At 32.0% G+C, this 10,845-nt stretch overlaps 2 protein-coding genes across 2 annotated transcripts; one reads left to right on the top strand and one right to left on the bottom strand.

Moving 5' to 3' along the window:
- Positions 1 to 1,381: 1,381 nt before the first annotated feature.
- Positions 1,382 to 4,359, bottom strand: LOC113386303. Its single transcript, XM_026624092.1, has 4 exons — positions 3,641 to 4,359; positions 2,864 to 3,191; positions 2,602 to 2,722; positions 1,382 to 1,608 (listed from the first exon to the last, which is right to left on the bottom strand). Exons 1-4 carry the CDS (start codon positions 4,357 to 4,359, stop codon positions 1,382 to 1,384), a joined length of 1,395 nt encoding a protein of 464 aa, XP_026479877.1.
- A 4,810-nt stretch (positions 4,360 to 9,169) lies between these two features.
- On the top strand, positions 9,170 to 10,682 carry LOC113385313 (succinate dehydrogenase [ubiquinone] cytochrome b small subunit, mitochondrial-like). Its single transcript, XM_026623153.1, has 4 exons — positions 9,170 to 9,336; positions 9,428 to 9,504; positions 9,980 to 10,176; positions 10,291 to 10,682. The coding sequence occupies exons 1-4, from the start codon at positions 9,282 to 9,284 to the stop codon at positions 10,529 to 10,531; spliced, it is 570 nt and encodes a 189-aa protein (XP_026478938.1). The 5' UTR covers positions 9,170 to 9,281; the 3' UTR covers positions 10,532 to 10,682.
- Positions 10,683 to 10,845: the final 163 nt, after the last annotated feature.

The following is a 10,845-nucleotide window of genomic DNA, read 5'->3' as shown; positions in this document are numbered from 1 at the left end:
TATAAACTTTTTTTTTAACGTTCAAACATTTGATATACATGGTCTGTTCAAAAAGTACCCGGAATTACTAATAATTAAATTTCGCGGGTCTGGAGTGTCTGATTGTCAAAAATTTTTTTTATTGTGTTGGTATACATGCCCCTAAAGTATGATGAAATTTTCAGCTATATTCACTGTTTACTTTGTCTGTGGTAGTCGCTAAGGTTCGACGTGTTTTTCTGAGCTCGGCGATTTTTACAATGGAAGAATTGAAAAAGTCAAAGAATTTGTATTAAATTTTGCGTAAAAAATGAAATAAAGTGTTGCAAAGTGCAAAAATTCACCAGATATGGCTCCGTGTGACTTTTTCCTATTCCCAAAGTTGAAGAGACCCATGAAAGGACGGCGGTTTTCCTCGATTGAAGAAAATCGCCGAGAGTGCTCAAGGACATATCAAAAAGTGAATATCAAGGGTGCTTCGAAAATTGGAGAAAACGCTGGCATAAGTGTATTATATCTGGGGGGGACTACTTTGAAGGGGACCACATTAATGTAGACGAATAAATAAATATTTTTTTGAAAAAACGAAAATTACGAAAACTTTTTGAACAGACCTCGTATAAAGCAGCCAATTCGTAAAATTAAAGAAAAGACTTAATATTGACAATTCTTTAAGTCTACGTTTGTATTGGAAAATACGCATTTAGATTTTATAAAAAAAATTATGTTTTAACCTTAAATATTATGTGAAACATGTTTAGTTTTTCCTAGTACGGATTGCTGAATGATGAAACATATCAAGTGTCGAAATGTATAAATAAAGAATTGTCAATATCAATTTATTTTATTGGAAATTTCTTATATATTAAAATAAATATATCTAGCAATATACAACACGAACAAATAATTAATAGTAATACTTAAATTTAATAGTTCATAATAAATTAAAGTCTATATAATTTATGTATTCTTAAAGAATATATATTAATATAAGTTTAACTTTTGTATAATATATTATAAATTATCCAGAAGAGGTCTACCAAAACTTAATTTCCATACAAAAATTGAACAAAACTGTTCACTAAATATATTTGGAAAGAAAAAATAAAATTGGGATGAGTACTAAATTATAAATATTGTGGTAAAAACTATAGAAAACATTTACAATGCCATAAAATCAGTAACAAATCTTTTTATCATCATTTTATATGATAGAAAATTTAACATAATAATTAACCGATTGGTGTAATCATCAATTCAATAACAACTTTTTTATGAACTTATTACAGAAAATGCTAAAAAAAATTAAGTCTGCATACAAAGTTTATATCTGAATTTTGATTTAGATTTGAATTCGCAAATATATTTTGGCTTTTTTTTAATTTTAATTAATTGAATTATTTCAGTATCCTTCATCAGTGGTATCAACCCTGTTATCGATTGGAGTTGTCTTACACCAATTAGTCGAAATAACACCAAGGCTTACCAGAAGTAAAGCGAGAGCGCTGAGACAACTGATTGCTCCACTGGTAACATCCGCTGGAGCAGATCCTGCCACAGGCTGGGTAACCAGGAGCACCAGCAGACCGCAGCAGGCGAACAATGTTAGCACCGTGAGTAGAATGAAACCTGGATAAAAATGTTATTGTAAACTTTAGACTTTATTCTCATATTAGAGGGCAGTTACTGATATTAAAGACGGTTAAGACTTAAAATTATTGATTGCCCATAGATGTTGACTGTTCTGTTCTGTCATTATTAACTTCCCGTAGGGCAAGTTATAGTAATCGCAAAAAATCGAAAATGAAAATTTTTATGTATCTTTACGATTTAAAAGTTTCTGAAAATTTTGGCATACCTTAGAAAAAATGGATGCATGTGTGTGTGTGTGGGCGGATACAAATTTTCGTCGACGATTTCGGGAACAAGGTTCAACCGATTTCAATTATTCAAAAAACAATCGTTTCCTATTAATAAGGAGACGTGCTGATTAATTTTTGGCATAGGCAGGTCTAGCCGTTTTGAAGATACGGGGCAAAAAGTGCCAAAAACGGTATTTCAGTTTTCAAGAGAACGGAGCGTATGAATTTAATGATTCAAAAAAAATTTTACTTGTATTGGCATGATGATAAACTGCTTAAATTTTTGGGAAGGCAGGTCTAGCGGTCTCGGAGATCTAGTAAAAAAAGTAAAAAAAATGCAATTTTGAGGTCAAAAATGATCATTAGACATACGCACATCAAATCATCAGATATTTGATATTGATGATTGATGAATGATATTGCGTCTCATGCAGCTAAAGCAGTGCGATTGCTTTGGAAAAAAGTTTAAAATTTCCAAAAATTTATTTACTTCAAAATAAAAAAAACATTTTTTTTCCAAAAAGTAATTTTTTTTCAAAAATTTAAAATTTCTCGAATATCTAATTTTTTCAAAGTTTAAAACAAATCTTTTTTAAAAAAATTAAATTTTGGTACGGGAAGTTCCAACAATTTGCCTTAAGGCACGATGCCATACTCCTCTAGTTATTCTTAAGTAAATCTACAGCTCTTGGTATAATTTTTAAATATACGGAGGGTCTGTATAATTAGACCTAGTGTTTTTTTTTCTTCTAAGTCTTACCTGTTATATAGTTTCGGTTGGGCAGCCACGCTGAACGACTTGACCGGATACCGAGTACCCCAAGAGCAACGCAAGCGAAACCGTTTATGAGTCCTAACTCCAAGTAGTAACTTCGTCCATGCTATAGAAAAAAACTTGTTTTTATTGTGCACTGGGAATTCCGTATACATTAGTTATTTTACAATTAAAGCTATTATTTTATTTCTTGCGAATAAGACTTTAATTTCCATTTTTTCCCTTTTTTGTATCTATTTCAACTTACCGTATACATCATGTACATGCATAGACCGGAATCCAAAGCGCCAGCTATCAGAAGCATGGCTGCTACAATCGCCACCGTTATCATTCCTGGTCCGGTCATTTTGACGGTTGTCACATCGCTTACTGTGACATCACTGTTGGGCGATGCCAATTGTCTTGGCGGAATTACAGCCAGTGTCCTTTGGTCAATTGTTTGTTGTTTTTGGAGCCTTTGTAACAAGGACATTTCGTAATCGCTGATTGTATTTGTGGTTGCTACAGTTAGACGAGGCGGGGAACGATTGTAATCCAAACTGCGCTGAGCTCGTGGCGGAGATAGGGAAGATCTTCTGGAAAAATAAAGGACTCATAAAGTAATGGAAAACAGGAAATGAAAAATTTAATATTAAGGCAATTTTGAAATCGGATGAAGGAAAAAATGATGTAATTTACAACATATTACAATAATAGTATTGCTTTACTTCAATGAATCAAATCACGTTTATCATTTAGTTAAGAGTAATGAATATTAAGTTTTGTAAATCACAACATATCACTGCACTCAATATAATACATATGGAATTGAAACAAATTAAAGATTTAAAGTTCTGCATAAATAATACATCTCATTAAGACAACAATAATAGCAAATAAACTAATGTTCAGCTCTGCCGTGGATTGTGAAGAGATACCAAGTATCATCAATACTTGAAGATTTTTTCAAATGACTCTAGTTTGTTAGATAATTAACATACATAGTGTATCAAATTAAAAGTGATCAGTTTCTGCTTTCTATTACCTTGGTGATCGCAGTTGGCCACTAAACTGCTTAGGGGTGCTCGTATGCCGCGCAGGACTACCAAACTCTCCTCGCAGTCCATTTGGTGAAACCGAAAACGAAGCAGATTTGCATACAGAAGTATTCCGAACAGGTCCAGCTAAGAGTTCATGAAGCAGCTGTGTAGCCATTTGTCTCCTGGCTGGAGAAATATTGCTCAACACCGTTTCTTTAACCGGCGATGTTGGCACGGAACCATATCGTTTGCTCTCGTTACATCTAGTAACGGCGCTCATTGGCGGCAGACTTTCATACCGAAGTTCTGCTTCATCAGTTGTTGGAATAATAGCATATCTGTGAACTCTTCCATTGTGGACGACATCTGCTACGTTTTCGCCATCTACGGAATCTTCATTTTCCTCGAGTTCTGTTAGTTCATAGCGACTCTTGGTAACACTTTCGTTTCTTTGCACTGTTAGTTTTGGCTTGGAGTCTTTTTGCCTGATGTCCGTTGGCACAATTGCATATCGCGGCTTTGGACCAGGTTTAGGTGGTAAGTCCTCTGTATATCTGCTAGTTTTCGGATTTAGCAGATGGTTATTAGATATATCGGTTTTAGTACGTTGATGAGATTGAGAGGTTCTAGGAATTTCTCTTGGGGGACTCAAGGATTTTTGCGATTTGTAGAACTCACTTTTTTGGCAAAAAGCCGGATTAACGTAATCGTGCCTTGATGACATTTTGTAATGATCACTTATATTTCACACAAAACTCTTAACACATTACTGAGAACGAAATAATAAACTGATAGCAATAATATTTATTTTAAAATCGAGCAGCAATTTCTATGTTCACTCAGAGAAGTTTCATATGTAACTGACCGTTAGACGAAAGATGGTTTGAAAAGTCCCCCTCTAATTTAAAGACCCTTTTCATTGAGAGCGCACCTTTTACAGGGACGTAACGAACGAAATAAGCATATATAAAATATTTTAATCAATGCCTTTATTTTATAAATTGAAAAGCGAATAGTTTTGGCGTATTTAGCAATAAAATACTTTTATAGATAACTTATAAAATATTTAATAGTCAAGTTGGAAACAAATGCAACCGAAGAAATACTTTCTAAATATTCAAATTCAAAATATAACAGATTAAAACTTATAGTGAATGATTTTTTTTATTTATTTAATAATAACCAAAAAAAATCTTGTTTTTATTTCAACTCAGAGATGACCTGAATTATGTAGATAATAAAAATTTATCTGAAGATGGAAAGATTTTGTTTTTCCTTGAAGTCTACGATCATAGATAAAAGAAGAGAATACGATCTAGTTTATGATATCATTATTATAATTTCTGCAATACTGATGAATTTTTATTAAAGACAATTCACTTCAAAACATATTGATATCTTTATATCTAACTGAAAATCCTACACTACTGCTTGACATAAAGCAGACCGAGATCGAGCCTGTAACTTTAGATTGAAACCCCATAGTTTCAACCACTTATCCTCGGGGGATCCCGAAAAACAATAGCTCTCGCATAGTAATAATATAATTTAATAATAACGATAATAACATATTATTGCTATTTATGGTTTCTGAAACATTTAATTAATTTCGACTTATTAAATTATTTCCTGATAAATTATCTGTATGAATTTGATGTAAATAAAGTAACAATTGTTGCATTTCATAATAATCATAATAACTTTTCGAATCTTAATAAATATTATTATATTCCAGAATAAGTTATAGTAATTGCAAAAAATCGAAAATGGAAGTTTTTATATATCTTTATGTTTCAAAGATTTTTGAACATTTTGGCATACCTTAGAAAAAAATGGATGTATGTGTGTTCGGATACACATTTGTGCCGACGATTTCGGGAACACCGATCAACCGATTTGAATAATTCAAAAAACATTCGATTCGTATTGATAAGGAGACGTGCTGATTAGCTTTTGGCGAAGGCAGGTCTAGCCGTTCCGAAGATACGGGGCAAAAAGTGCCAAAAACGGTAACTCAGTTTTTAAGAGAACGGAGTGTCCGATTTGAATAATTCAAAAAACATTTTACTTGTCTTGACAAGATGAAGAACTGATTAAATTTTTGTGAAGGCAGGTCCAGCGGTTATGGGCTCTCAATAAGAATAAGTTAAAAAAATGTCATTTGGCGGTCAAAAATGTTTTTTGGTCATATGTACATCAAATTATCAGAAATTTTATAGAGTTTTTAATAATGTGTACACATTTTGTGTAAATTTGTTTGGGTTCCGTACCAAGATTTTTAATTACGGTACGAGAAGTTCCAGCAATTCGCCTTAAGGCACGATGCTATGCACCACTAGTTCAATTATTATTATTATTATTATTCCAATACCGCCCTGTAAGCTTTAGCACGCGCCGTGTGCTGCTGGCGGGTTGCAGCTGCCGTTTTCCATAATCGTGCGCGCCACTAAGGGAACATACATACATATCTCTATATATTTATATGTGCATTATACTTCGACATCTTAAACATTATTGCGAGCGAAAGGGACACGTTCGGTTTTGTGTATTATATTTATTTATAGAACTAAACAATATTCTTCAATATCCGTTCGTTGTCTGTTCCTTATTTTTTACTCTCCATCTGCTTTTATTTGTTGAAATGATCACTTCATCCGCCAGAAGTAATGAAAAAAATATAGATATGGATAACGGATTTAATAAAATTTTAGAAGATCGTATAATTTTCTAAATGTAAATTAATGTCTTTGTTGTACAAATGCATAGCTCTTTAAACTATCAAGTCGTTATTAGAAATTAGGCAGGATATTTAATTAACTTCCTGTAGGGTAAGTTATTGTAATGGGCCCAAAATCGGAATTGAAAATTTTTACATTTCTCGACGTTTTGAAGGTTTTTGAACATTTTGGCATACCCCAGAAAAAATGGATGTTGTGTGTGTGTGTATGTATGTATGGATACAATTTTTTGTCCACGTTTTCGGGCGTACGGATCAACAGATTTGAATGGTTCCTATTGATTTTATTGATTCCTATTGATAAGGAGATGTGCTGATTAGTTTTTAGCAAAGGCAGGTCTAGCAGTTACGGAGATAAAGAGCAAAGAGTGCAGAAAATAGAAATCGAGTTTTTGAGAGAACGGAGCATCCGATTTGAATGATCTAAAAAACATTCAATTAGTAATGATTGGGAGAAGTGGTTATTTGTTTTTCGCAAAGGCAGGTCCAGCCATTTCGAAGATACGGAGCTAAATGTACAAAAAATGGCAGTTTTTGAGAGAACTAAGCGTCCGATTTAATTGATTCAAAGAACTTTCTGCTTGGCTTAACAAAATAATTGATTTTGAAAAAAAAAATTTTTGTTTCAACTTTTTTTTATTTTATTTTTTTTTAATTTTTTGTATATCGAAAATAATTTAGATTTTATTTTAAATTCTGACTATAGTTCTAATATACTTTACAAATAATTTCAACTTTGTAATTCAGTTTATATAATTCTTATAAATATTAGACAATGTTACAATATTTATAATAATCTATTTGAAAACATTCAGTATTCCTCGAACATTTCGTTGCGGTACGGGAAGTTCCAGCAATTTGCCTTAAGGCACGATGCCACCCACCCCACTAGTTAAATTTAATATTGGTTTAAGGCAAGTTTCGTGAACTTTCCAAAATGTGTAAATAATCGGCGTACATACATACACACTCATATACTTTTTCCCATTTTGGTCTCAAACGATTCTGAATGACTTCGAACATCGAGTAAACGTGAAATTAGGAAATCGGAATTTCTGTCAAAAGCAACAATTTTTCATTCTAGATGTTTGTAATGTCAATCTTTGTTCTTCATCTGATTTCCAACAAAATGATTATTGATACAGGTAAACGTCTCATCCGCCGGAACTCATGAAAAAATTAAGTAACGGAAATACGTTTTGCGTTTAATTCACATATAAATATATTCTTTGTAAATATCCCTGGAAAAAAAGTTATATGTAAACATAATATGAATTCATGGATTTTTGCAATCAAAATATGAGAACTTTTAACAATTTTTCAAGTACATGGATAATGATACTAAAATATTTAGTTTGATTTTTTTCAGTCTTAATCTTGTTTCTTTATAATTTATAAAAATTAATTAAAATTTGGAATAATGGATCAAAATTTCATCCTTTCATCCTAAGGGATAATTTTTTTCGTCAATTTTAAAAGTTGTCTCATGAGCAATTCTAACCCCAAGCACGGGGTAGGTTGCAACACTGTACACTAGATAATAATTAATTGTGAAATAATGAACAACAGGTGTGGAATTATTTTTACTTGATTTGGTAGAAGAATAGTTACGGAAACTATCCATCTTTATTACTTAAATATATATGGCTTCAGGCAAATCGCTGGAACTTTCCTTACCGTAACGAAATGTTCGAGGAATATTAAATGTTTTCTAATAGATTATTATAAATAATACTGTAACATTATCTAATATTTATAAGAATTTCATAAACTGAATTACAAAGTAAAAATTATTTATTTAAAATATATAAGTGTATTATTTTTGATATACAAAAAACAATTGTTTTCTCAACACAACACAGAAACTTTTTGGAATCATTCAAATTGGATGCTTATTCTCTCAAAAACTGCAATTTTTTGTACATTGAGCTCTGTAAATTCGAAATGGCTGGACCTGCCTTTGTCAAAATCCAATCACCACTTCTCCCCATCATTAGAAATAGAGTAGAATGTTTTTTGGATCATTCAAATCGGTTGATCCGTTCTCTTCAAAACAGACACTTTAACACTTTTTCCTCCTCTCCGAAGCCGCTGGACCTGTTTTTGTCAAAAAGTAATCAGCACGTCTCCTCATCAATAGGGTTTGAATGTTTTTTTTAACTTTTTTGAAATCGTCGAAGAAAAATTGTCTCCACACATACACACACACACATACATACCCGTTCTGTGGAAAGCAAAGGGCAAAGTGACTTCGCACAATTAAAAGCTTAGTATAAAATCAAGTTAAGAATGATAATATTCTAGATCCTCCTCCCACGAAGTAATGCCTAACGGAGGTTTCTGTGGGGACCAGAGGCAAGGACAAAGCGGAGGTTTTAGTCGGTATTATACCAGGGCGGTATTGAGTCCGACCCAGACAAAAGACCAGTCTGGGATGCATAAAGGCATTTCCTTCGATATACAAAAAAAATATATTTATCGATGCATACATACACATACACACATCAATTTTTTCTGAGGTATACCAAATTGTTCAGAAACGTCTGAAACGTGAAGCTATGCAAAAAAATGTATTTTCGATTTTTGGCCTATTACTATAACTTACCCTACGGAAAATATTTAATAGAATATATTATAGCATATTAATAATTATTATACTTTAAAATTAAGATTTAAACTAAAATCTAAGTTAAACTAAAAAAGTTGGTTAACAGTTGCCAACATGGTAAAGTTAAAACTAGTTATTGCGTAAGTGGTGCCTAATCTAACCTATAAATCTATGGCTTATGGCATGACAGATGGTGACAGATCGCAGTCATCTACACACGTACAGTCTGTCCCCCTATATAAAACAAAATAATTATTGAATTTTAGTGTATATTTTTTTATATAAATTTAATAAATCTTTTATGATGGCAATGTCTTTACTTTTGAGATCTGCTAATAGTAGAATTGCATCACAAGGTACCAAATTAGATTATAAAATATTGATATGTGACATATTATGTTATGTAAATTTAACTGTCAAATAATTTTATATAATAAATTATTGCAGCCTGCGCTTTAAGGGGCATAAAACTTGGACCTGTCATATCTGCAACACGTTCTGTACTGTTGAAGGAAGCACAATGTGTAAGTATAAGAAAAGCCCTTTTTCATATCAAATAATAATAACAATCGTATGAGCATAATATCTGCAAAGTCAGATACTTCTCTTGGAGAGCCTGATGATATCGGTTTTCACTTGGAAATACAGATAGTAATATGTTTCCAAGTGATGCATCTTATCGGGCATTGGCATCATAAAAAGATTATCAGGTTTACAGAAATTGTAATAAGCCCTGAATAAGCGACCCAGTTAAATAATTCACTACAACAGCTCATAGGGCCTTTAACTAAATCATTAAAAGTTGTGATTTGGAACAGAATTTGCCACTTTTTAGTATAATAACAATTTTATTGTTTAGTATAAACTTTATCTTATAACTGGTTTCATATAGTGTTTTGTTTAATGTATGCACAATATAATAATTGTTTGTTGCTCCATTCCAACAATTTGATAATATTTTATTATTATTCATAATTTAATTATAATGTGGAATTTTAGCTACAAAAACCTATTGCACGCAACATTTTCCTCACTCGCCCGGTGAAAGCTGCAGCTTGCGCTGATCATACACCGATATGGAAAGCTGAACGAATTTTATCTGGGGCTCTGCTTGCAGTAATACCTTTGGCATTAATGTTTCCAAACCCCTGGTTAGATTCATTGATGGCAGTTGCTTTAGTTGCACACAGTCATTGGTAAGAATTAATAGAGATAGGTATTAATTTATTGATCATTTCACAATTATCTTTTAACTTACATATCAACTAGAATTGTATTACAATTTTTTAAACTTTAATGGTGCTCAATAGGGGACTTGAAGCTTGTGTTACCGACTATGTGAGGCCAATTCTTTTTGGAAACACAATTCCTAAAGTTGCACATATTGCTTTAATTGCTTTGTCAGTATTGACACTAGCTGGTCTTTTGTGCTTCAACATGAACGACATTGGAATTTCGAGAGCAATCAGACGTTTTTGGTCTATCCAACCACCACAACCACCAAAGCCTTTTGATCCATGCGGCAGAGACAAGAGATCGATTACTTTTTAAGTTAAAGAAATGATGGTAGATATTAAACATAAATCAAAGCAAGATGCCCATAAAAATAAAGTAACAAATGTAAAGTATTGTAAATATTTATTTATAACAAAATTATCACAAGATTGAATCTTATTAACAAAATACATTTCAGCTGATATTATATATTTATTTTATTAACATATATTTTTAGGTTTTAAGATTTTATGATTTGCAATTTTTGTACACAGGACGCAAAGCCTTCATTTGTTTTCATAAAGCATGTATAAAAGAAATTAAATGTATTTAATATTTAATTTTCTTGTACTGCAGCCAAAAGTAAACAG

Source organism: Ctenocephalides felis, unplaced genomic scaffold (assembly GCF_003426905.1).
Source record: "Ctenocephalides felis isolate EL2017-DRISC unplaced genomic scaffold, ASM342690v1 CF-g0.4_SCAFFOLD_03571, whole genome shotgun sequence".
NCBI lineage: Eukaryota > Metazoa > Arthropoda > Insecta > Siphonaptera > Pulicidae > Ctenocephalides > Ctenocephalides felis.
The sequence above is the reverse complement of the archived record's forward strand: the minus strand, read 5'-3'. Positions and strand labels throughout refer to the sequence as shown.